Source organism: Physeter macrocephalus, chromosome 14 (assembly GCF_002837175.3).
Source record: "Physeter macrocephalus isolate SW-GA chromosome 14, ASM283717v5, whole genome shotgun sequence".
Classification (NCBI taxonomy): Eukaryota; Metazoa; Chordata; class Mammalia; order Artiodactyla; family Physeteridae; genus Physeter; species Physeter macrocephalus.
Genome location: NC_041227.1, coordinates 99,410,348 through 99,437,776, shown reverse-complemented (window position 1 = coordinate 99,437,776; position 27,429 = coordinate 99,410,348). Strand labels below are relative to the sequence as shown.

The following is a 27,429-nucleotide window of genomic DNA, read 5'->3' as shown; positions in this document are numbered from 1 at the left end:
CACGGGTTCATGCCCTGGGCCAGGAAGATCCCACATGCCGCGGAGCGGCTGGGCCCGTGAGCCATGGCCGCCGAGCCTGCGCATCCGGAGCCTGTGCTCTGCAACGGGAGAGGCCACAGCAGTTAGAGGCCCCCATACCGCAAAAAAAAAAAAAAAAAAAAAAAAAAAGAAACTGTGGAAAGGACCTAGGTTTGGTGTGGCTAGTCTTAGGTTGAAATGTGGATGACCCACAGTTAGTGTTGTTCAAGACTGAATGACTCAGAGATTGTGAACTATACCAGTCTGTTGAGTTCTGATGGAGTATACCCTTGTGGATGGCAGTGTGGTTTCTCCAAGGAAATGAACATGCCTACTCTCTGGCGATCACCAGCTGAAGGAAACATATATCAAGCTCTCATAGAGGCCTTTGAAGTCCCCTGGCGTTGGCTTGTATTTGGACATTAACCTCCAAACTGTGAAAAATCACCGTTTGGCAAATGCCCTCCCAAGAAAATCTCCTCACACATCCTTACCTTTCCTCACTCTCAGTATTTTTATAATCTTACAGTGACTGAGGGGCTTTAAAGAGTGCTAAGTAAGTTCACAGATATTTCCTTTTATAAATTCTGCATAAGGTGATCTGGAATTTCATTTCTTTCATGTTTTGGAACCCTGTTAAGACTTCGTTTTTATTGCCTCATTAGGGTCTGGATCATCCTAACTAAAGCAGGCTTTACTTTACACCGCCCCCCCATTTCTAATTCACATCCTTATTTCCTTCAGAACATTGACCATAATGTGTAGTTATCTTCTTTATTTGTTTACTTGTTTATTACCTATTCTTATAGAACGTGAGCTTTGTGAAGGCACAGATACCATCTGTCTGGTTCACTATTGTATCCCCAGTGCTAGCACAGCACCTAGGATGTGACAGGCAACCCACAATACCTGTTGACAGAATAAATGAAGTCACTATTATTATCAGAGCCCCCTATTTGCCATCCGCTGGTTGATATGAAAATCAAATGTTCTGTAAACTGTAAAGTTCTATTAACCTTAGGATCCAAATGAGGTAGATATTATTATTTCTCCCTTTTTACAGCCAAAGAAAGTTTAAATGGTTGAAAGAGAAAAAATTTAAACAGTTTAAATGGTTTGCCAGGGGCAATGAAGGCAGTAAATTAGTCAACATCAGTCTACAACCTGGGCCAGTTGAATCTTAGGTCTGTGACTGTGAAACACATAGACAAGAAATTTCAAGTCTATTTTAACCTCCCACATTTCATAATGGGGAAAACAGGAGAGAGGGGCTGGCTTTCAGTATCCAGATGAACTGTGAGAGGCCAGGAAGGAGGATTAGCCTTGTGTTCTGTTCTAGAGTCTTAGAAAATTAGGACTAAGAGTCATTAGCCTATCAATTTGGTAATAATAATATTCATTCAGTCAACATTTACTTAATGTTTCCCACGTGTCAGGCACTATTCCAAGCACTTTACACGGACTAACTGTTTTTACCCTTGCAGCTCTATGAAGTACTGGGTTGGCCAAAAATTTCATTCGGGTTTACAGGAAAAAACCCGAACGAACTTTTTGGCCAACCCAATAGACACTGTTATATAGATGAGGAAACTGAAACACAGAAAGGTTAGGACGCTTGCTGAAGGCCACGCAGTTGTGTGGTGGGCCTGGGTTTGAAATTCAAAGCTGGATCTCCTAACCACTATGCTATTGATATAAGGTATAGGCCTTAGAGTGTGACATGGAACTATAGTTAAGGCCCTGACTCTTATCTGCTATGTGACTTTGAGCAAATTACTTAATTTCTCCGAACTTCAGTGTCCTTATATGTAAAATGGTAGTGAGAAGAAGCATTGTCACAAGGTCGTTATAAGGATAAATTAGATCATACTTGTGGGGCGTATAACACAGTCCTTGTTGCATAGCAAGTGCCCAACAAATGTCATCTATCCCCCACTGCCTCCTCCTCCTCCTTATCACCCCTCACCAAATAAATTAAGTAGTATAGGTACTTTTAATGATGATGATTTATTAAGAGAAACAATTATTTTCCCTTCCCCACCACATCCCTTGTCATCTCCATCCACGGGCCCCCATTTTCATCTGTCTTCCTGGGCAAGGAGTTTCAGATAGTCACATCTTTGAAGATAGGAACTCCAGGAAGGGATGAACAACTATTAGAGAAGGATGGCCCTTAGGATGTCTTCACCTGTGAAACGGACAAAAAAATTAGGCATGAGACCTGCTGTTTGGGGGACCTGGATCCACAGAATACAATTGAGAGGCAAGAGTTTCCATTTCTGGGAATCAATAAGAACCTGCCAGGAACCGGCAAGGCTGTAAGCACCCCAAGGGTTGTGGGTGGATAGGACAAATAATACATTCTGAACACAAGCAGGTTATTTTTAAAGTATGTGTTGATTCTGTTGTGTTTAGTACAACTTAATTTATAATCAGCTGAATCCTTGAAGCTTTCTATGATGCATTTTTTTCAATCAATGGCTATTGACAATAAAGGAACTATCATGTGAGGCCCCTGAAATATTTTTATAGTAAAGGGGTTCTTGTAGTTTAATATGGCAATGTGCACCTAAGGCTTAAAATAAGCATACTCCTTGGTCATCAATTATACGCCTTAGAATTTATTCCAAGGAAGTTAATAAGGGCATATATACCAATTCAGTATTCACTACAGCCATATTAATGATGTAAAAAATAAATATATTAAATGTGTATTAATGGGGGTTGCTAAGTATATGAACATACAGGCTGGACATGCACAAATGGAGCACACGTGAAGGGTATTAAAGATGATGGGATAGAAACATCAGTGTTGGGCTTCCCTGGTGGCGCAGTGGTTGAGAGTCCGCCTGCCGATGCAGGGGACACGGGTTCGTGCCCCGGTCCGGGAAGATCCCACAGGCCGCGGAGCGGCTGGGCCCGTGAGCCATGGCCGCTGAGTCTGTGCGTCCGGAGCCTGTGTGCCGCAACGGGAGAGGCCACAACAGTGAGAGGCCCGCGTACAACAACAAAAATAAATAAATAAATAAATAAACAGAAACATCAGTGTTGATATTAAAAGTTGTTCACTAACTATTTCTTTTTTTTTTTTTCTTTCTGGGCTGCACTGTGCGGCTTGTGAGATCTTAGCTCCCCGAACAGGGATCGAACCCGTGAACCCGGGCCCTTGTCAGTGAAAGCTCAGAGGCTTAACCACTGGACCGCCAGGAAATTCCCTCACTAGCTATTTCTAAGTGAAATAAGAAATCAAAATAGGTACAAGATTATCTCATTTTTTAATAAATATTATATATGTGTGTATGTGTTATAATATGTACCAAAGTGTTAAGCAAACATCATTTTGGGGTGGAGGGTTATGGGTGATTTTTATCTTTATTTTTTTCCCCTCAAATAAATAGTCTGATCTTTCTCTAGGATATACCGGGTAATGAAATTATTTTAAAGATTTGGAAACCACCATCCTGTGATAAGTGCTTCTTTTTTTGGGAAGGGTGGGTGATGAGGAAGAGGCCACAGAGAGACAGGCTTCCGTCCCACTCATTTCTGGAAGGTCCTATTAGGGCCAAGCGTACCGCCTGCCTGGTTTGGACATGGTTTGAGGAAGCAGGGAAGGGCCTGATGTTTTTACCTGTCCTTAGTCCGAGACACATTCGTGGCCACAACCATTGCTGACACAGTGCTCCTCTGGTCCACAGTCCCAGTCACCACTGCAGAGCTCAATGCAGGTGCCTACGTTAGAACAGACCAGCTGAACACCGCCATGCTATAGACCCAGGTGCTAGAGAGGCCAGCCCTTGATTAAGGAGCCAATTCCACTTTCTTCTTTTGGTTCAATCCATAGTATAATTTATAAATGATTACTCAAAGAATAACACTCATTAACATCTTATATGTTTCAGTGAAAAGCAATGCATTCACACAATCTCAACAAAGCAAAGCCTACTTTTAAAGAAGAGGATAATTGTGTCTGTGGAGGGGAAGTGCAAAGAAGTCCACTTCAATGTCCTCACTTCTCCTCTCTGCAGGGAAAGGGGCAGAGAAGGGGAGACTCACATTTACCAAATATCAGCAAGGGTGCCCTGCAGTCACCTTGTGCAGTGAGTCTGACTGGCCCCATTTTATAAGAGTGGCAGCTGCGGTGCACAGAGGTGACTCTCCTACTAGTCAGTGCAGAAGTGGGATCCAACCCAGACCCGCTGGGCCCCTAGGCCAACCTCCCTCTGCATCCCACAGGGTGAAACTGACCCTGACATGAAGAGCACATCTCCAGATTTCAAGGAGTCACTCCTGACCTGAGTGGAGGCTCCCCATGTTCCCAGAGCCTCAAGGTTAGTCTTCGAGGGCCAATGAAATAGGTCCAAGAAGCTGGTTAAGACCCCCCCACCGAGGGTTTCTAACAAAATGTGTGCAGAGCTCTGGACGAATGTGTGCTGTGCTTGGGTCGGGTTACTCAGCTGTGATCAGGAGATTCTTTACCTGATTCTGTCTCTGAACTTCTCTGGGCCTTTGTTTTCTCATATGTAAAAAGAAGCCCTTGGATCCAGCAGAGGTGGATGAAGTTCACTCTCCAGTGTCAACTCCAATCAATAGAGGTGACTAGTCTGATGCTGGGTTGAGAAGCGCTGGGACACCTTGTCCAGGCTCAAAGAGAAAGAGTGCTATGATTGATTAGCAATGTCTGAGGATGTAAGACGGGGGCCTGGTGGGATGTCTACAGTGTACCTGCAGACCTCAGAGAAGATCAACACCATCCCTCCATGCTTTTATTAGCCGTTGTTGGTTTATGGTAAAAGAATTGGGAGACTTCTTGTCTCCACTCACAGCAGTTTGGTCACTCATTAACATCTGTTGCTCTCTTACTCTGTACAAAGCACAGAGGTAAGTTATTCAGGAAGTACGAAGATGTAAGATCGGGTTATTACCTTCAAGCAGCGTAGAGTCTAACAATGGAGATAGGATTTATGTTTAAAGTACTAAAAGCAAAGCAGTATGTGACATGTGCCCTGAGAGAGGTTTATCCAAAGGACTAAAGGAGCTCAGAAAAGAGAGGACATTACTTCTAATTAATCAGGAAAGGTGAGTCTTGAAGCATGGAAATCTTTCAAGGGCAGAAATGAGACGGATGGTAGAGAAGAGAAAAGAATTACTAGCCAAAGTTCACAGGGGGAAAATGCAACAGGGTGGGACTAGGGAGAGGTGCGTGAGGCACCCAGGGCACAAAATTTAAGGAGGCACTTGTGCAATCCTGGGAGTGAGCACCTCCTTAAATTTCGTACCCTGTATGACTCATCTCCTCACTCTTAACCCTGAAATACAGGACATACAGGAAGAGAAGCAGATGGAAGGCTGGATAAGTATTAGGGAACATTTGGAGGTCAAGGCAGAAAGGTAAGCAGGGGACAAAGTTACAGAGGGCAGATCTTGAGGACCTCAGGAGTTGAGATTTCATTTGGTAGGTCAAGAGAGGGATGTGATGGCCGTTTACTTATGAAGATTATCTGGTGTGAGAGCATAGAATAGACCAGGATTCCACAAGCAAGCAAACTTCAGAGGGAAGAGGGGAGACCTGTCAGGAAGCGATTGCACTGGCCCAAGCATGGAGTAATCAGTATTGGAAATACAGTGTGGCAATGGGGGTTGGAAAGGAAGGAACATGTGTAAGAAACAATTTCAAAGAATGAATGGTATTTGGGAACAAATTTAATGTAGCAGAAGGAGAACAAAGAAGAGACGAGTTAGAGTTGAATCCAGTGACATTTAGGGAGAAGAAGATAGTGACGATAATCTAAGAGAGAAGAAAGTTGGAGGATTGATGGAGTGACAAACAATGTCAGATGCTGCAGAGGTTGAAGACTCTGGCTACTGAAGAGAGTCAAGTGATCTGTCAAGAAGATCTGGGAGAGTGAGGGGGACAGCAATGGAGACTACAGTCAGTCTTCAAGGGATTAAGGAATGAGTTATGGGGAAGAAAGGGGAGAATGAAGGTTACCCCTTTGAGAATGTTGGCGGTAAAAGGAAAAGAAGAGATTGGGCTGCTTCATGGTTCACATATTTAAGAAAATATTTTCTCTAGGCGATCCAATTTAGTTGCAGCAAGAGACAAAGAAACTGGTGGAGAGAGAGGCTGGGGAGATGGAGGGTGGCTGACGAGGGGGCAGAAGCCTCCCCTTTTGGAGAGTTTAGATGGAGGGATGACCTGGGGAAAGGAGGGGAGAAAGTAAAAGCAGAAGCAGAGAGATTCTACAGTCAAGGTGGGTCCCTGCAATGGCTCCTTGACAGGAATATCTTCCCGTCTCTCCTTGCTTCCCCTCCTGCCCCTGCACCCACTAGTCCCCGATGGCTTACTTTCTGGCTCCCTCATGTAAAAAAAGGACGGGGCTACCTTCTGCATGGACTTACCCAGAAGTTTCAAGGGTCTCACGGCAGCCTGAAGCTCCTGTACCTCTGAGCTGAGGGCGACCAGGGTCACAAGGAGGAGGAAGCCTCCCAAATTCATGCTGCTGTCGGAGGTCTTTGGTAAAGATGCAGCAAGGCTGAGAACAGCTGAAATTTGTCCTCTTCTGCCCCCTGAGCTGGGATGAAAGGCCAAGGGTGGGGCTAGAGTCTGTGGGAGCCTAAGCCCTGCCCAGAAGCTGACATGTCCGGAGAACACACACCATGTATACCTTGCGTTATGCCACATTGTTACCTAAGCAAGTCTCTGAGCCAAGGGAACACCCTCCTCTGACTGACAAATATGACTCCTAAACCAGGAAAGCAGTGAGTGACTGAGAAAGAAGGTGAATTGGGATACTTTCATTCACTCACTCCTTTTTCAACACAAGCATCAGATGTCTTCTCTGGGCCAGGCACATGCTGGCCACGAGGAATATGTCCTCACAGTGATTACAATGTAGGAACTGGGTGCTAGCTGGTGAAGGTACAGCCTGCTCTTTCGCTTCACCCCTCCTTGCTCTGGGCCCTGGCACCTCTGGTCTAGAGGGCAAGGAGAAGCAGTAGGACAGTCAGCAAGCGTGCTCTTAGGTCACCCGTTGGTGGTAAGGAGGTGACTCTAGTCTCCTTCTGGCTTGGTCTGATTCTTTCTACTCCTGGGCACCAGGCAGACGTGGTGGCCTTTGCCTATACGATACGTGTAATTGTCTTGGGATGGAGTTCCACCTCTTCTTGTCCACCTTCATTTCTGAGGACCCAAGTTCCCGATATACGTGTTAAACTCTTCCAGAATGTCTCCCATCATGAAGCACTGGGGTGGGGGTGGGGTGGGACTGCAGTCACCAACCAGCTAGGCAGTGAATTTCATTTCCCCCCTTCTTGTACACACTCCTACACTAGAGGAGTGATTCTCTGAAACACGCGCTCCCCTTGGTTTTCTGGAGGGATAGGCCCTCTTCCCTCCCCAGTAGCAGCAGGGATGGGGGGGAGGCATGTACGAATTCTGGCCATCAAAACTGTGTTTCATACGATGTCTATCTTAATGTGAGATGAGGACGACTGGGCTGGTTGGTAAAGGCAGGACCAGTTTGTAACCTCTTAATAAGGCCCTGGGGAGCTGGTTGACTTCTCTTTACAAAGAGAACGTCGGTACTTGACGTTTCCCGAGGGCCCCTGGTTCCTAATTCTGGGGCTACAGGAAGAGAGCTCCCCTGTTATGCTCCATTTGTCACAGTTCCTGAAACGCACCAGTTAGAGGTCCTTTGGGCAAACAACTGACCTCACAAATTGCTAATACCCCTAGGTGGGTTAAGGAGTACATTTATGGGTTATTCATTATGCAATTTTGCAAACTGCCTTAACTCAATCCTGCCTATCTCAACGCTGAGATCGGTTGGTGTCTAATTTCTGTAACAGGGTAAGAGCCAGAAAGAAACTTTTAGAGATGCTGAACGCTGACAAGAATATCAATCCATATGTAATTCCGAATTTTTTTAAATGCTAAAAAAAAGTTTAAATTGCGCAAAACTCAAAGGTATGTTGAAATTAAATTCATTTCCTTTTAGAGGTCCTCTTTTCTGATTTTATTTTGGGTACTCTGTTTTGCTGGTTCCCCAAGCTGGTTCCCTTAGTTTGTCCTTTTGGTTACTCAAAGCTGAGTGGGGCCTTCAGAGCCTTGGTAATGAGGCCCCCGTCTTCCCTGGATTTACCTTGGCAGGTAGTTATTTGGTGCTGCCAGCTAAATAGACATTTAAGCCTTACGGTATTATAAAGCCTAAAGAAAATTTTGTCTTGTGACAAAAAAAATCTCAACAAGACCGGTAATCTGAACTGAAGCCCACCCCAGATGTGAGTGAAGGGCATAACAACTCCCAAATGCCATTTAGTGAGCACTGGCTTTATGCCAGGCTAGGTTCTTTACCGACCTCCTCACATTTAATCCTAACAAGGCTGTGAGGTGGTCTGCTGGTTAGGAGTCTGATTGCTAAAAGAGGGAATTTAGTATGAAAATGCAAGGGTGTCATTTCTGCTTCACTTTCTTTTTTAAAAAAAATTCTTATTTATTTAAATTAACTAATTAATTTATTTTTGGCTGCGTTGGGTCTTCATTGCTGCGCGCGGGCTTTCTCTAGTTGCGGCGAGCGGGGGCGACTCTTCGCTGCGGTGAGCGGGCTTCTCATTGTGGTGGCTTCTCTTGTTGCAGAGCACGGGTTCCAGGCACGCGGGCTTCAGCAGTTGTGGCACGTGGGCTCAGTAGTTGTGGCTCGCAGGCTCAGTAGTTGTGGTGCACGGGCTTAGTTGTTCCGCGGCATGTGGGATCTTCCCAGACCAGGGCTCGAACCCGTGTCCCCTGCATTGGCGGGCGCATTCTTAACCACGGCGCCACCAGGGAAGCCCACCTTGCGAGTTCTGAGGGCAGCCCCTGCAGCTCTGTGTTGACGATGGGGAGGAGGACGGGCCCCTCTCCCCGCACGCCCCACCCCCGCAGGCACATCATGCTGCTGAGTGGAGTCTCCTTTGATGACAATGCAGATGGGCAGAGATGCACTGTGAGTTACTCTCATCCCCTGTGAGCTCTGCAGCATGTGGAGCCTGGATCAATACACAGGTAATTGCAAGCGTAATCCCTGATAGGCAGCTGACCTTTCTGGATGATATAGACCTGAGGTTAGCATTGAGTAATGTTGTACTTTCAAATAAGCTCTCTGAGCCAAAAGAAATAGCTTGTTCCACCTAATATTCAAAACTTCTAAAGAATGGAGGCCACTTTGAGTGACAGAGAGAAAGGAGGTAGAAACAAAGGGACCTGGTATTTATTGGGCACTTCTATGTGCCAGGTTTCATAAACACACACATACACTAATGCACATATATGTATTTTGAATAATATATATAATTATATTGTATATTGAATAATATATTGAATAATATATATAATTATACCTATAAATATATACATATAATTATTTCTATATATATATACACACACACACACACACATTATCTCCACTCCTTTTAAAGATCAAAAATACTCTCAAGAAAGAAGAAAAATACTCTCAGGGGTTATCTCCATTTCATACATGGGGAGATGATAACTTCTGCAGGTTCACACAGCTTCTTAATTACCCGAGTCTTTCTGACTCCAAATCCTAAGCTCTCTCGCCCATCCAACACTGTTTATGCCTTTTCCTTACACATTCCCACTCACTACATTCTAGACCCAAATATTAATATTACAGGGCTCAAGGCTTGATCTAAGAATGGGCACTGGTACCCTCTCGTCTTCTCCCCCCAGCATCCATGGAACTCTCTAGAATTTCTCACTGGGTCACACTACACACTACTGCTAACAAGTAGAAATTCCCTTGGGTAAATAAGCCTCCTGCCCTGTTCAGATGGAAGGAAAACCCCATATCTGAGTATCAGAGCTTTTTTCCCTCCTTCCACTTTGTACAGAATCCTCAGGCCTCCTTTTATTACAGGTTCTCAGAAATGTGGATCCAGCTTTTTGTATAAGTTTTCATTTTTCCTTTTGTAAAACTGTTTGGAAGAACTTTTATTTTACAAGGAAGGCTCTATCTGACCATTAGGATAGGCCTACTCAACCCGTGAGCGTCAGACTTACTGGGTAAATGACTTTACCAAACTCATCTCTTCTTCCTAAGAACACAGTAGATTACAGCGCCCAGCTTTCCTTGCAGTTGGCCAGGGCCATGTGACTGAATTCTAGGCAATGTGAGCAGAAGTGACGTGCCCCACTTCTGGGGCAAAGCCCTTAACCCCCACTCCCTACCCCAGACCCATGCCATCCATCCTCTTCTTCCTATTGTTAGCCCAAAGCACTTAGGCAAGTGATCCTGGAAGCCAAATGTGGAGGTTGATGAAACCACAATACGGAAAGAGCCTGCTTACCAAATTACCACTTGGAGGAAATCTGCCTGCTGTTCAAGAACACCCATTTTGGTTTTCACACCAGGGAGGAATAAACCATAACTGAGTTAAGCCAGTAAGATTTGGGGATTTATTTGTTGCGGCAGCTAATTAACACCATGAGAACTCTAATTAGTCACATCACTCTCTCTCTCTCTTTTTTTTTTTTTTGTATTTTGGCCACGTGTCATGTGGGACTGTTCCCTGACCAGGGATTAAACCCGGGCCTCTGCGGTGAAAGCACCAAACCCTAACCACTAGGCCACCAGGGAACTTCCCTAGTCACAAAACTCTTGACAAATCCATTTACTCTCTTGCCCCTAACCAGCCCCCGCACCTCCCCCCAACCACCCCCCCACACACACACACACACGCACAGACACACACACGTACAGACACACAGACACACACACTCCACTGCTAAAGAGAAGGGCTATTTTGGGGGGGAAATTCCAGTTTCTTAAAGTCACTATTATTTATCCTGAACAGTGGTGATAGTGCAGCCGTTATGGAATCCTACATTCTTATTGCATTTAAGAAGTGCCAGCCTATGCTATAATTCAGATGTGATTTCATTCCTTCCTTATAGGCTGAGGCTCAAGGACTTTGGGGTGACCCTATTGTGCATTTTATTGGCATAGGAGAGGGAATATTTGTGAGCCCTGGGATTTCAGCATGATATTGAGAAAGTGAAGTTCAGTGAAGAGGAGAAAAAGGGTAATGTAGACAAATATTTTGGAGTTGGACCAGCTGGAAATAAGTACAGATTTTGGGGGCCACCAGTGACTTTCCATTGCACAGATCCAAATGTACCAGCCAGAAACCACTGCTTCCCCAGGCATATCATGTAGACTTTAGACTCCAGGGACATTGCAATCCACAGTTGGGTGAGATGGTGCTATTCTCACAACCCAACCTTAGAGGTTCCCTCTTTATCTCTCAAAGTTTCAGGAGGACCCAGCACCCATAGCCTCTCTTTTAGGGACTAATTAGCTTGGCACAGAGACTGTGTAATTGATCCAGGTCTTTCAAGTGCTTGGTCTCCCAAATGTTAACACAGATCATGTAACAAGTCACTAACCAAATGTTAGGAAACCCTGCAGTGTCAATTCCTAAGGCCCCAACACTGTGAGTGCTTCCCACTGTGGGAGGGTGGTGAGTACAACAGCTTTCAAAGTGGTTGGCTGGAATTAAATTTGCAGATAAATATGCATCCTGCATTTTTATTTTTGGAGGTGGTATAGTATAAGAAAAAGAGAGAGTTTTAGAGCCACTAAAATCTGGATTTAAATGCAGGTTCCACTACATCCTGGCCATATGACCTTGACAATTAATCTCTCTACGTTTCTTCATCAAGAGTTAGAGGCTCAGCATACTCAACTCATAGGGCTGTTGTAAGGATAAGGAAATAATGTAGGGGAAATATCTAAAACTGAAAAATATATCAAATAAAATATTTTCCTTCTTCTCTAAATGTTTCCTTACTCTCGGTTGGGTTTTAAACTCCTAAAAGTAAGAGGCTATTCTTTACAACCTCTATGGAGCATTTGGTACCAAGAAAAGAACCACGATCTAGTTGTCACTCCTTTTGGGCGCCATCCTCCAGACTGGGGGCCCAGTAGGGCTCTCTGCTACTTTACTAAGTCCTGAGATGATGCGTTTTGGAGGCATGCTAGCTCTCCATTCCTTGTGCCCTGCTCAGAGGGTCCCAGTAGTAGGTGATGTTCAGACTACGTGAGAGGCATTATCCAAGTTTCGGTGTGTGTGGTAGACCACAGGAAGCTTGGCTGGAGTCCTGGAGTGAGGTGAGGTGGGGGTTGGAGCCAGTCAGAGGGAAGAGGGAGACGTGCCCTTTGAGGAGAGAATAGGGGATGGAAACAGTGATGAGGAAGTAGAGAAGCAAATATAGACAGACAATGATATCTGGAGTTTCAGCTGTGGAGTGGATGGTAGCTGGATTGAAACATGGAGTCAAGGCATAGGTGTGTGACAAGGGGAGGATCCAGTAGTAAGGGAGACGTCTACGGTACTGGAGATAATAATTAGAGAAGTCTTTCCTTAGAAAAGAAGAATGTTAGTGGAGGGGTTGGACTTAAATAGGAGTAGGGAGCATTTTTTTCCCCATTATTTCTGGGGATAAAGCAGAGTAAATGGATACACATATATGGGGATAGAAGAGGAGGACATTTTTGCAAACTTGCAGTTCTTTTCCTAATGAAGGATAGATGAGATAGACAGTGAGACCTGAATGGTGGAAGTTGGAGTGAGAGGTAGATGAGATGGGGAGTTGAAGAAAGATAAGTGGAAATCTTGGTCGTTGGGAGAGTGAATTTTCTGGGGGAAGTGTGGTTAGATTTCCAGGCAGTGTTGAGTGCTTGGGCTGGTCCCAGGGAAAAGGATGAGGAAGAAACAGAGGACATGAATGGTGATGGATGATGAAAAAGAGAGAGGGTCCATAGACTGGGGTTAAATACTTGTTGGAGGTAGAGGTACTAATGTAAGTGAACTAGTAATCTTACATAGAAGTAATGACTCAGGTTTGATAATGCTACATAAATCATTTTATTAAGAAGAAAGATAATTTTGAAAGCAGTCACCCCATGATTCCTCAAACAATTGCCAGAATTCAACACTTAAACCAAGTTATTTTAAATCCACATCCTGTGATCCTGGGGTCAGTAAGAAAGCACAGATCGTAGAATAAAGATGACGTTTGGGAATATTTACTGAAGGAGGCCAAGGGTCAATTATCATCCGAACGGATAATGACGTCATCCTCCTAAAATACAAAGGTAATTATGTCACTTTCCAGAAATTCCTGCTCTTTGCTACCAACCAGCTTTCTCCACAAGTCACCCAGACTTCAGTGAGCAGAGGGGCAGCTGGGGTCCCTTCTGGGCTGGCAAAGGCCAGCAGGGACTCATCCTCCCCGTAAGCAGCTCTCTATCTTATACTCACGTCTCGAACAGCGGTTTGGCAAACTTGTCCACAACCATTGCTGCAGCATTTTTGTCCCGGGGGACAGGATTCGTCCCCTGTGCACAGTTCATCACAACTTCCGTACAGTCCTTCTGGCAGCGGTGGACAAGTTCCTGGTCTCTGTTCACCTGAAAAACAAAACAGTCTTGCCAGAACCCAGGCTGGCTCTGTAGAAGGGAGTGGGACCCAGTGCTGAGAGAGAGCGAGCTGAAGTGTCTCACTCCCTGATGGACCTCTAGCCTCTTCCCTCTTGATGCCCCCAATCTTGCCCCCTTCTAAACCCTGGAGGCACACAGTACTGTTCTGCGTATGGGAAAACACACTGATGACCAGCAGCTGCAGCATCTTGGGAGAAGAAGAGAGAGCCTTTCCATTAACCCCCTTCTTTTTGTTCCAGCTGAAACTAGATAATTAAATCCCAGATCACAAACAGAGCCAACTTCTCACCAATTCTATATGCCTTCAGGCGCCAATGAACACTGAGTCCCACCGTGTGAAAATCAGACTGGGTACTAATACCACCACCAGCCTTACTTCTAGTATAGGGCTCTGATGACTGCATTTGGAAAGAAATATTAGATAAAAGACAAATGACCAGGTTTCAAGTTTTTTGTTTTTGTTTTTGTTTTTTTTAAAGGGAGTTCCCTGCTGGTCCAGTGGTTAGGACTTGGCGCTTTCACTGCTGTGACGTGGGTTCCATCCCTGGTCAGGGAACTAAGATCCCCAATCCAGTATCTAGTGCTACTCAGAATGGGTCCCCTGACCCAGCAGAATCAGCATCCCCTGGGGGCTTGTTAGAAATTCAGATTCTTGGGCCCCACCCCAGACCTACTGAAACAGAAACTCTAGGGTTGGGGCACAGCAATCTGGATTTAACAAGCCTTCCCCCCGGTCATTCATTAAAAAAATATATATATATTTATTATTTATTTATTTTGGGCTGCGTTGGGTCTTAGTTGCGACACACGGGATCGTTCGTTGTGGTGCGTGGGCTTCTCTCTAGCTGTGGCGTGCGGGCTCAGTAGTTGTGGCGCGCAGGCTTAGTTGCCCCGTGACATGTGGGATCTTAGTTCCCTGACCAGGGATCGAACCAGTGTCCCCCGCATTGCAAGATGGATTCTCAACCACTGGACCACCAAGGAAGTACCCCTCACAAGGTCATTCTTATGTGTGTTGATATGGGAGAACCCCTGCTGTATATCACCCCCCAAAACAGTCTACCCCATTGAGTTAGGGTAGACTAACTAACATGGAAAATGCAGGCTGGATATCACTCTTGTGAATCAAGTGAAACGGTGGTTGACAATTCTCTATTCCATGCTGGGCAGAGATCTCCTTCATCTGTGGGATTTCCTTACATACTCCTCCATCCCCCACCCCCACCCCCACCCCCAAACAGCTAAGTGTGGTCCTTGATCCTGAGACAATGTAGAGGTGTGTTAGCAAGCTGTTCCTTGGATGATACACCCAGTCTTAACTCTACAGCCTCCCTAGTTCCCAGACCACTTTGGTTTTTGTTTGTTTGTTTTTTGGCTGTGCCATGCAGCAAGTGGGATCTTAGTCCTCCAACCAGGGATCGAACCCGGGCCCCCTGCATTGGAAGCTTGCAGTCTTAACCACTGGACCGCCAGGGAAGTCCCTCCCAGGCCACTTTGATGCACCCACCAAACTCAACAGCAGCAAAGATCAATCCTAGGCTTTCAGTCAAGAAAGTAAGGGAGTTGAAGGTTCTGTGGGGAAAGAGTACCAGCCAGCCATGGCTGGCAAGAATCCGCCTGGGCAGGCGTACATGCTGGTGGACTGAATGAATGGACCTGTGTGTTTCACACCGGTGTGGACGTGTGTTTGGGTGTGAGAGATCAGCTAACTTTTTCATAACCGTGTTCTTTCCAGCCCTTGTTGAGGAATGATTTGGTACCTTAATGTTATTTCATTTTTGTTTTAAGAGTATTTCCAGCTTTTTCAAGTTTACAAATACTTCTAAATCAGGATATTATTAATCTGTCTTCATGGTCTTCTAGACTTGGAAGAATTCCATTCTTTTCTAATTCTCCCAGAGGTTAGTAGTGGTCCCAGTATAGCCGCCTCCTCTCTGTGCAGCTGGCCTGAGAGCCACTGTCCTGGCAGGGCTAAGCATTCAGTTAGTCAGGGATGTGGACGGCTGAGCTTGCAGTGCTTACCTAGGTTTCTGAAGGGTATGCAGACATGGCCACATCCAATGTTGACACACCAGCTCCCTAAAGCGCAGTCCCAGGGTCCTTGGCATTCGTCCACACAGACACCTACGCGTAGAAAAAATTCAGCTGAAAACTGTTAAGCCTGACAGGATAACAGGGGAGCGCTGTGAGAAGGTTTGTTTAAACTTTTATCCAATTTACAAAATATAGACAAGCTATCTACCTATTTTGCAGTATCATAAAAGTAGTACGTTTTTATTTTTAAAACAAAAAATACTCAACTATATTAAGTAAAAAGGAAGTTTCTCTTTCCCTCAACCCAACCAGTCCATTTCCCAGGAGATATCTACTATTTCCTGTAGCTCCTTCTGGAATCTTCTGTTTGTTTTTACAAATATAAGTACAAACACATCAGTAACACACATATATACATACACAATGCGAGTAGCTGTTTGTCTGTTAAATTACAAATATGTGGAGTGAGGCTATAGCTTTTTTGGTGTTGAAAGGTGTCTTCATGAGGCAATATAGCAATCTATATCAAAAGATTTCAAATGTAATTTGGCCATTCTACTTTTAGGAATTTATCCTAATATGATTTAGCTCAAGGACATTTATCTTGTCCTTGTTATTAAAAAGTAACTCAAAATGATAGATTATCTAATTCTATAATAGTAGAAGAAGGCATATCCACATACTGGAAAACAATGAAGCTTTTTAAAATGTGTGATAGAATTGTGTTTATTGTTTAGGGATGGGCTACAACACCATATTTGTAAAAATCATATATCCTGGATTTTGGTTTGTTTGTTTATATCTCTGTTACTATGAGATCTTTAAGGACAAAGACTTCTCCTTAACTATCTCCCAGCACTCAGCACAGTTCCAGACATGCAGTAACCACAAAATAAACATTTATTCCTTGTTAAACCTGAAAAAATATATCTCTGTGTGTATGAAACATGGAAGCTTTTATTTTAAAGGTTAACGTGGTTATCTGGGTAATGGGATAGTGGATAATTTATCTTTTTAATTAGTAGTATTTCTGAGTTTTTTTTTTTATAGTGAACATTATTAGTTGTATAACAAAATAAAAGAAGAAGTTTCTGTGCTCAAAAAGTCAGGACACACAGGTCTATGACATGCTTTTCCCTCTGGAAGGGCAAGCCTGAAAGCAGAGACCCTGGAAATTAACCATCTAAGGAAGGGAAGTCTGGGCAGAGCTAAGCACACAGCCTCTCTGTGTTGTGCGGGGTTTGGGGACCTGGGAAGGGCTGTGTGCTTTTATCTGGGTCCTGGTCTGAAGAGCAGATTCGGCTACATCCCATCCTGATACATTGTTCTCCAGGCCCACAGTCCCAGTTTCCTCGGCAGCGCTCCACACAGATGCCTAACATCAGAAAAGGCTCAGTGAGTTGGTGGAAATGTAAATTGGTACAGCTGCTGTGGAGAACAGCGTGGAGGTTCCTCAAAAAACTAAAAATAGAACTACCATACGACCCAGCAATCCCACTACTGGGCATATATCGGGAGAAAAACATGGTCCAAAATGATACATGTACCCCAATGTTCATTGCAGCACTGTTTATAATAGCCAAGACATGGAAGCAACCTAAACGTCCATCGACAGAGGAATGGATAAAGAAGATGTGGCACATATATACAATGGAATATTACTCAGCCATTAAAAACAGTGAAATGCCATTTGCAGCAACATGGATGGACCTAGAGGTTGTCATACTGAGTGAAGTAAGTCAGACAGAGAAAGACAAATATCGTATGATATTGCTTTTATGTGGAATCTAAAAAGAAGTGATACAAATAAACGTATTTACAAAACAGAAATGGACTCACAGACTTAGAGAATGAACTTATGGTTACCAGTGGGGGAAGGGTGGAGGGAAGGGATAGTTAGGGAATTTGGGATTGACATGTACACACTGCTATATTGAAAAAGGATAACCAACAAGGACCTACTGTATAGCACAGGGAACTCTGCTCAATATTATGTAAAAACCTAAATGGGAAAAGAATGTGAAAAAGAATAGATACATGTATATGTATAACTGAATCACTTTGCTGTACATCTGAAACTAACACAACATTGTTAATCACCTATACTCCAATATAAAATAAAAAATTAAAGAAAAAAGAAAAAGAATAAAATCCTCAGTGAACACAAAGAAGCCTTAGGTGTGGGTATCTGGAAGCTACCATACACATGGCAGAAATTAGGCAATGGACCCACTTATACATGGTAGATATCACACAGTGTAATGGAGAATGAAACAGGACATATTATAAAAATAAGTATATATTAGCATATTCATAGAGGACATTGAAATAATGTTTACCCAACAATTAATGGTGATTAGTCAAAGGGGATAGAACTGTAGGCAGATTTAGCCTTTTTCGTTTAGTCTATGACATTTTAATTTAGGCAAGAAATGTGTAACTTAAACAAAGAAACATATATTAAGAAAATAAAGAAAATTCAGAGAAATAAGCTTCAGCTTTTTGGCCAAAGCTGTTGATCAGCAGGAAAACAGAAGAAGGATTTTCATACTCACAGAGCAATGCCTGTGTGTGACAGTTGCACACACAAGAAAGAGCTGTTGAGATATGTATCATTCCCATTGAAGAAATGAGGAAATAGGAGCTCAGAGAACATAAATGACTCGCCCACAGTCCGGGCTTGTGAGTGGTGGTTCTGGGGTTGGAACCCGGGAGGACCTGGGCCCAAAGTCCATATTGAATCAATACCTTCTCTGTGATTCTCCAACAGACACGTATGCCCTCGTGGCTTCTTGGATTGGTTCTGCTGGGGCCTCATACGCCTGAGGGTCAATGTGTCTTTTGGGAGGCACAATGACTTTTTGGGGGGGTGGGGGAGGTTAATGGTCAGCCTTCAGGGTAGGAACCCATAAACACTTGAGGAACAGGACTTCCCTGGTGGTCCAGTGGTTAAGACTCTGCACTTCCAATGCAGGGGGCCTGGGTTCGATCCCTGCTCAGGGAACTAGATCCCTCATGCCACAACTAAGAGTTTGCACGCTGCAACTAAAGATCTGCATGCCACAACTAAAGATCCTGTGTGCCACAACGAAGACACAGAGCAGCCAAATTAATTAATTAATTTAAAGCAAACAAACACTTGAGGAACTATGCTCACCCCTGACCTCCCAGGCATCTGTTGGAGACCAGTGTAACCTTTTCCATGCTGACCACCACTGCACCTACAAAGATGGCTTTCCTCTCCTAGGTGTATAGGGTGGCATTCTACCTACATGGTTCCCAGTTTGGGCCTCTTTCACCAAGGAAATGGTGCTGGTTCTCAGCCTCCCAAACCCTGGTGCCTCCTGAGGTCTCTTGCTGTTTGTGACACCATCACAGATGCACTGCCACCAGCCAACACCAGGGGTTTCCAGTGGCTCAAGTCCACCACGTGGCTAAGTCTATTGCCTCCTCTTCCCTTCCCTGGGATTAGAAGGATGAAGGTACCACATACTTAGAAAGGTAGAGGAGTAATTGATCAAAGGCTCATTGAGCAAAAGCCACCTTGTGTCACTGAAGCTGTGAAACCGAGTGACGTGAAGAAACCATTAAAGTCACCGGATCCAGGATGAGGTCCCTCTGTCATCCTGACCGCAGCAGAAGCACAGCCTGGTCCTTTCCTTGGCAGTGAAGCTGAGGGTGTGCTTGCAAGGTGCTCATTGTAACCAGTGGCCTTTTGGTTCAAAGGACTGTCTCCTCTTTAAGTGACTTGACTGATTTTGCTACTTGTGCTTTTAGAGTCACATATCAGTATCAAGACCTTACTTCTCACCAACTTACATATAAAGAAACCATATCGGGCAGGAAAAAATTCAGCCTGAGGAAGCAAAGGTTTGGTCTGGGGCACTGCTTGAGGGCAAATCTGGGGAACAACTGGGGGTGTAACTTGTTAAGGGACCTCTCAAATTTTATTCTTATCCATCTGTGCAGAGAATTGAGCAGAAACGTTGCTAGGAAGATTGGGGGGTGGGGGTGGTGGTAGGGTGCCCTGAAAGAAGTGAGCCAAATTAAAGAGAATGTGCAACCAAAGCCTTTTTAGGGGACGGGGAGTGGGGCCAATCCGCTGTGTGCCCCGGAAGCAGAGAGCAAGAGAAGGAAGTGTCAAATCCCAGCAGGCTGCAGGGAAACTGACACCACTGATCAACAGTGAGACTGACATCCCTGTGGCTTTGGGAAACCAAGCTAATGTGGGCACCAGCTTGCCCCCAGTGAGTCTGGCTGGGAGACCTTGGGTTGGGGCTCTGGTCAGAGGTCCCCAGACCTGATGGGAGGAGAGTTCAGGCCCCAGGTTTCCAGCTCCTGGCTCCTGTCTTGAGGATGGTATAACCCCCGCATGCACTTATTCTCTGGTCTGGTGGGACTGTTCCGTGAATGAGTTCATCTCCTGTAAGATTTCCAGAGCTTTGACGTTAAAGGAAGAAAAGAACAAATAATCTCTGCAACAACTCTGCCAGCTGAGACAGTGCACAAACACCGGCTTCCTGTAGTATCTATTTCTTCTGCAGGATAGATTCCTCATTTGAAATGTGGAGTTTCTTACACAAATAATTTGAGAGTAGAGGCTGATCATATCCAACAAACTATGTGCCCAATCTAAGAGTCTCATCTGTTCTTTTCCGATTTTTATTTCATTTTTTTCTTCTGGGTGACCTGAATTAAATTAGCCAGGTTTAGGAGGAAAAGAGGGCAGAGGAGGAGCGGATGCTAAGATTCTTTTTGCTTGTCCCAGCTCCCATGAGTTCTGCCACAGGGCGGACCCATGCAATGAGTCACTGGTTTTCTGAGCACATCTGCTTCTCCAGATGTTTATAGTGTGAAAAACGTGTTAAGGAAACCTAACTCAATATCGGAGCGAGGAAACCATAAAGGAAGGGCTCTCACGCAGGTACCACTCAAGGCAGCTTGCGTCCTCCAGCAGGAAAGAGGAAGATTTCCTGTTGGCCGCCGACCCGGAGCCGCCCTCGCCTGCAGCCAATGAGAAGCTACCACCACTTCAGACTCTCACTTTCCTCCAATGAACTTCTGTATGAAACAACCCCTCCCAACCTCCTCCTGTCCTCTGTAAAAGCACGCTCTTCGTTGTTCTCCAGACTTGCCCGTGGTTTGCCACATTTTGCTTGTCTCCAGTTGCAACTCCTCTGCTATTCTCGAATAAACTCAATTTTGCTGGCTGAATTGCTTACCTTTTTCTTTTAAAAGGCTGACAGTACTCTATACATTCATATATTTCATTTAATCCTCACACAGTGTAGTAACGGAGATATCATTTTCTGGGCTTCTCTGATGAGGAAACTGGGGGTTAAAAATATTACATACATTTCCCCAGTGTCCCCAGAGCAACGTTTTGAAATAAAGTCCTAACCCCATGTGGTGTTGCCTCTTACTTAACAGTATTTCCTGTGACTCCGTTCTTTTCCCTACCGTTAATTTTTTTTTTTAATTATGTGCTAGGGTCAGGGCCAAATACATGATCTACATTAGCGCATTCAGTCCTCACCATACCCTCTGCGATAGGTGTTGACCCGTGTTGCAGCAGAGGACCTGGAGGTTAAGCAACTTGCCCTAAACCCCACTGTGGTGAGCTGCAGAGGTGAGATTTGAAGGCTCCGGAGCCCTGCCCTGCACCTCCCACTCTGCCAAGCACGGAGCCGGCATCAATCCTGACTTAGCCAGGTTTTATAACCTTGTGGTTTTATAACCACAAGCAATTCACAGTCACCTAAACCCAAGAAACCTCAGTTTCTTCATCCAGGCATAATAAGGAGGTACATAAAATCTAGTGAGAAGAACCAGCATTGAGGTATTGCTTAGAATAGCAACAATAAACAAAATAACAATACGAAATCCCACCTGAAATGTCCACTAGAAGGTGATTTACTGAGGTGATGTAGTATATTCCATATGGTGGGATACAGTAAATTTAATTAACTAATTAATTAAATTTAATAATTAAATATGTGAAATAAAGTAAAATGAAATACATTGTGTTGACAGTGAAAGATGCTCTCAACAAAACTTAAGTGACAAAAAAGTATTTATGGAATGGCTTTTGGGGGTTAAAAATATAATAATAGTAAATATCATTAATATTTATATAAATACAGATAATAAGTATAATGCTGTGGAAGTGTTCACTATTTTCTAGACAGTCAAAATATTATGATTATATAAGCATACCATATATATATAATGATCATACCATAATCATAGTATATACATATATACACATATATAGGCTCATCAGTAGTTTCTGACTTTTATACGATGAGCTTCACTTGTAGAAAAAAAAAGGGAAATGATTAAAGGTCTTTTCAAGGGGTCTTTTTTAATGACATGCTGGGCACATGGCTCTCTCACCTGTTTTCCCCCTGTAAGGAAGGGCAAGAGTGGAGGACGAGCCCCCAGGAACACTGATGGGTTTCTGTCCCATTTCTGATCAGCAGCACAGTTTTGGAAAGGCCAGGCAGGGCTAACCCTGGCACGGCTGGCTGGGGAATCAGGCAGGGCTCCTGGTCTTACCTCTTTCGGGGAAGGTGGAGCAGAGTCGGCTACAGCCCCTCCGCATGCACCGTTTCCCGACTCCGCAGTCCCAGTCTTCCCAGCACTGGATCTCACAGTGGGCTGCCAGAGAAGATGCATCAAAAACTTAAGTCTCAGGAGCAGGTACTAGGAAGCGGCTGGAGCAAAGAATGAACGGAGCCCTTCCTACGAGGTAGCATCTACATTTTATCACTTTAACAAATTATGTAATTTATAAAATGTCTACTATTGCAAAAAATTCACAATCTGAATAGAACTTTACAGTTTAAAGAATGCTTTCACCAGGTACATGATGTAATGAGATGATATTATTCCGAGATGTTGATTCAATGTATCTTTTGTTCCCAATTCTTCCTAGTTACTGGCTGCCCAATGCCCCCCCACCCCCCGCCCACTCATTGAGTCAATGGCAGCCCCTGCTTTGTGGGGCGGCCACATCAGCCTGGAATAAAGGGGCCAGGGCTCGGCAGTGAGTTTCAAATTAGGCTTTGTTGAATTAGACAACAACAGGCTCTGCTGAAAGAGAAAAAATTTTTCGAAATTTCAGAAGCGCCTTTTAACACACACAAGGCTTAGAGCTCTGAGCAGAGAGAAGATGCTGGACATGATGTGAGTTCTCATCCCATAGAAAAGGGGGAAAGTCCTTCTGGTCAATGAGGAAGATGGGGGAGGGAGGGGGTATCAGAAGGAAGGAAGGAAAGGGCGGGGAGGGAGAGAGAGAGGGAGGGAGAAAGAGGAGAGGAAAGGGAGAGAATATTTATGAAAACAAACATTCATAACCTTGACCTTTTCATTTCACTCCTAAGAAATATATTCTACAGGAAACATTTCCACCTATGGACAAAAATATAAAATCACTTTCATTACAGCAACCTGGGAAACAGCAAAAAAATGTCACACAAATAGAATGACCACCAAAAGGGAATTGGTTAAATGGATTATAGTAAATTTATTCATTAGTCATCACATAATCCAAAAAGAATGAGATGTATTTGTGTGGACATGGAAGGATGTCCACAATTCATGTTAAATTTTAAAAGATGTATGTCATGCATGATAGGATACTTTATACAAGAGAATAGGATATATTCTAATTTATGCAAATGAAGGCCACAATAGAGGGCTTTCAATATGCTTTCGATATGCTTCACAGGCAGACCTGGGCTCTCCCTCATTATCTATGTTGCCACAAGAAAGTCATTTCACTGCTGTAAGCCTCAGTTTCCTCATCTTTATAACAGTGATATTTGTTACTACTGTACCTCTGAGATTTAAAAGCAATAATCTCAGAACCTGCCTGGCAAATAGCAGGAGCTCAGAACATGATGTTTCTTCCCAGAGTGACCGTTATCTGTCAGGGAATTAGTTAATGCATAAGGCTGGTAAATCCTTCTAGACACCACATATTGTCAAATAGTACACACTGCTCTTTTTCAAACACACGTGGAACCTATTGTACCCAATAAATTACAAAACAGTTTAATAGCATCACTGAGTTAACTGGATAATCAACCATCATGTGGGTTGCCTGACATTTTTTACATAATTACATTGTCCTCATGGGGTGATTTTGAAAATATGAATCAAAACACTTAAAGGTGTTCAGGGCTGTGGGTTTGATTGAAGGCTTGTTAATTGTCCTCCACACAGAGACGTAAGTGATAATAGCGGAGGGCCCATGGCGAGGCTGGGATTCAATTGGAGATTTTTGGACTCCGGACATCCTATTATTTCACAGTCACGTGCGGGTGATGCTCCCTTTCGATGAAGGGCACCTTCTGAAATGGGGCATTTCTGGCTCCCATGCTCCCAGGGACTTTTTCTACCATTTAGTGAGCCCTGTTATTGTGCCAGCTCTAGGCAAGTGAGTCACATCCGTGATCTCATTTATTTGTCACGAGGTCTCTAGGAGGTAGGTCTTCGTAATCCCCATGTACAGAAACTGAGGCTCTGGGAGCTCGAGCAAATTCCACAAGACCACAGAGATAGAAAAAAGCTGACACAGAATCTGATAAGTCTGATTCCAAAGAAAGATTTGAAAAGAAGCTTCCTCGTTACTGCTCCCAGGTCTCTGTGGCGCTAGCATTTGTGTTCACCCACGAACCAGGACAGTAATGACAGCCCCAGGAATAGCTGCTGCCATCAGAAGCCCTTCTCAGGATGGGGCTATGGGTCCTGACTAAGGGAAGGGAGGGGAGGTGTGGAGGAAGGCCAGGTAGCCAGCCAGACACGGGAAATCCCACTGGGACAGGGCCCGCTTGCTCCAGTTGGGACTTTCAGAAAAAAAACAGAACACACCATGTGCAAAGATGCTGGGTCATTTGTCCTTAGCATTTCTGTGCCCTGAGGAAATGAATGAAGAAAGAGGCAGAAGTGGGCAAAAGGTGACTCTTGAAGGGTACTTCCTGCAGGGAGGGTGTATGAAAATGTTCTGGGTTTTTTCAAGTTAAAGAGACTGGCTTTGCCATGTATTAACAGGTCACGTCACCTTTCTGAGCCCCAATTCCCATGTCTATGAAATGAGCATGACACTACAACTTAAAAAGATGTTATGAGAAATCAAGGCATGCGTACTTCCCCCTCATCCCCTCTAGCCAGGGCTGCCATGTATGGTTTTACAGGTTGTGAACCACACAATTATGTCTGGTGACAGGATGAGTGGGACTGTAATACATCTCGACCTCATTTCTGAAGTCCTCCAGAGGGAGGGGCACCTTTTCCATAATGGATAAAGGTGTTTGTTTACCAAACTGGGCACCCACTGGACTCTGTCCAGTGTAAGGGGCCTTTTTCTAGTTCTCCCAAAAGTGTCATGTGAGCTTGTGGTGGTCTCCATCCAGCCTGTCATGACTGCTTGCATTTCGACACAGGCTGCTGCCATAAAGATTTCTCACCCTCTGTAGGTTTGAGGCTATGGTTTTCCTGTCTGGAACCAAGCCACCCCTTAGTACAAATTGGGAGACAATTGTAGGCATGAAAATCTAACGGGACTCTCTTTGCTCTGGGAATAGGGGAGAGATAAACCCCGGCAGAGATGAGAGAAAGGAAAAAATCTTTCACTCATCCCTTTAAGAGAAGGGGCCTTTGGCAACCAGGGGTATTGGTCTTTCCTGAGTCCCTGGCTGCCTCTGAGATTTTAAAGGTTAACAGAATTTGAAAGGTCCAGCTCCCAGTCTGACACTCAACCTCCAGTCCATGTCACAGGCACCTAAGGAAACCAGAGTCGGGACCTAGTGCCAGGGAGTGATGTGGCAGCCCAAGCTCCTGGGGCCAGGTTCCTAAGCCTTGTACATGTCAGGCAGGACCAGACCGCAGGGTTAATGCATACGGTTAGCAAGTCCCCATGAAACCCATACATTGTCTATAAAATGATTAAGTGTTGTGCTACTCTTTTCAAATATAAGCACAGACAGCTATAAATAATAGCATAAACTTCCATTCAGTGGCATTACTGAATCCATTAGGCATGGTGTCCTTATGCATGTTACATACTAAAAGCTCCGTTATGTTACGTTTTAACGTTTTTGATGTTTTCAAAGGGTCCTTATGAGGCAATTTGGAAATATGTATTGAAGCCTTAGAAATAGGCAGTGCTCTGAGCTTTCCTAATGACTTGTCTATGGGTCCACAGAGAGGAGACCCAAGCTCACAAAACGATCTCACAGCCAGTAAGCGGCCAAGCCTAAAGCCAAGAGAATGTCTGTCTGACTCCAGGTCCTGAAAGCTTCACCTCCACACGGATGCTCCCTCTTGACCAAGGGAGCCTCGGGGAAGGTGTATATCTGGCACCAACCCTTCACTTGTTTCTTGGCCACCATTTATTGAGCACTTGCTAAGTGCCAGGCACCGGGCTAAGTATTTAGCACAACCTCATTCACTCCTTAGAATGACCCTGTGAGGTATGAACTATTATCACCATTTTAGGATGAGTAACGTGCACCCAACTCAGAGCTAGGAAAAGGAGGGGCCAGGGTTCAAATGGGGTCTGTGCGACTTCAAATCTCCTCGTTACACCGTACGGCTGCCAAGGCTCTGTGGAGCTAGCAGCCGTGCTCTCCCATGAACCAGGACAATGACGTCAGCCCCAGGAATAGCCTTCCCCATCAGAAGCCCCCACTGCCTCCTCCCGTGGCTCCCCAGGGAGGGGCTGTGCGGGTCAGGAGGGGAGTCGCAGGGGAAGCCCAGTCAGCCAGCCAGAGGTGGGGAAACCCCACTGGGACAGAGGTGGCTTGCTCCAGTTGGCTTTGCAGGGAACAGGACAAGGTGGTCTGAGCAGGATGGAGATGTCCTAAGTAGGGATCATGGCCATGAGAATGAGTCAGAGTGTGGCCAGTAGCTGACACACACTTGTGGTCACTCCGTGCAAAGAGGTGGGGTGGGTTTTTTTCTTATAGTTTGAATGTGGAGGAAAATACAGAACCCTGTGGATAATGTCCCCTCATTATTACTTCTTCGGGAGGCAGTGTGGTGCGCTGGGAAGTGCTCTAGCTTTGGATGTGAAGAGACCACCTCTGCCATTTATTAACTGCCTGCTATGGGATGAGCACATAATCTCTCTGAGACTCAGTTTCCAAGCACTTGAAATACGGGTAATAATATTTCCTTCAAAAAGGTGTAATGAAGATTAAATGCAAAAGTGAGATTTACAGACATTTCCACCTCATCAGTTCTAGCCAGTACTGCTGTGTTGATTGGGTAGGTCATGCACTAGACAGTGAAAGCCAGCAGATGGCGACATGGTAGCTAACACCGTAGACTTAGCTCCTGGGCCAGGCGCTCAGGCTCTGCCTTCCCTGGAGCCGGAGGACAGGGATCTCTAGTGAAAGTTAGGGGCACTGTTAAGGCACTTCTTGGTGTCACTGTTTGCAGTGCGATCCAAGTGACTTAAGGAGGAGGGTGCAAAGGAAAACATAAACAAGATGAAAAGACAACCCTCAGAATGGGAGAAAATATTTGCAAATGAAGCAACTGACAAAGGATTAATCTCCAAAATTTACAAGCAGCTCAGTATCAAAAAACAAACAACCCAACCCAAAAAGAGGCAGAAGACCTAAATAGACATTCCTCCAAGGAAGATATACAGATTGCCAACAAACACATGAAAGGATGCTCAGCATCACTAATCATTAGAGAAATGCAGATCAAAACTACAATCAAAACTACCTCCCCCACAGTCCAGTGGTTAGGACTCTGCCTTCCAACGCAGGAGGCGTGGGTTCAATCCCTGGCTGGGGAGCTAAGATCCCACATGCCGTGGGGTGCGGCCAAAAACTTAAAAAAAAAAAAAAAAAAAAAAAAA

General features: G+C 44.6%; 1 protein-coding gene, 1 long non-coding RNA gene and 1 other non-coding gene across 4 annotated transcripts in view; 1 reads left to right on the top strand and 2 right to left on the bottom strand.

Annotated features, from left to right (window-relative positions):
* Positions 1–2,007: 2,007 nt before the first annotated feature.
* Positions 2,008–6,618, bottom strand: LOC129392745 (uncharacterized). Its single transcript, XR_008619198.1, has 3 exons — positions 6,418–6,618; positions 3,647–3,747; positions 2,008–2,206 (listed from the first exon to the last, which is right to left on the bottom strand). It is a non-coding gene; the product is annotated as an uncharacterized lncRNA (long non-coding RNA).
* Positions 6,619–12,918: 6,300 nt separating this feature from the next.
* LOC102996751 (WAP four-disulfide core domain protein 3-like) overlaps positions 12,919–27,429 on the bottom strand; it is an 18,618-nt gene continuing 4,107 nt past the window's right edge. For both annotated transcript variants that reach the window (XM_024127945.2, XM_007110517.3), the window contains 4 exons: positions 22,110–22,211; positions 15,540–15,641; positions 13,339–13,487; positions 12,919–13,159 (listed from right to left, as the gene is read on the bottom strand). In XM_024127945.2, the coding sequence (XP_023983713.1) occupies positions 13,124–13,159; positions 13,339–13,487; positions 15,540–15,641; positions 22,110–22,211 (389 nt within the window). In that variant the 3' untranslated portion in view covers positions 12,919–13,123. The remainder of the gene's footprint in view (positions 13,160–13,338; positions 13,488–15,539; positions 15,642–22,109; positions 22,212–27,429) is intronic.
* Positions 18,483–18,555, top strand: TRNAG-UCC (transfer RNA glycine (anticodon UCC)). The gene has a single exon. It is a non-coding gene; the product is annotated as a tRNA-Gly (tRNA).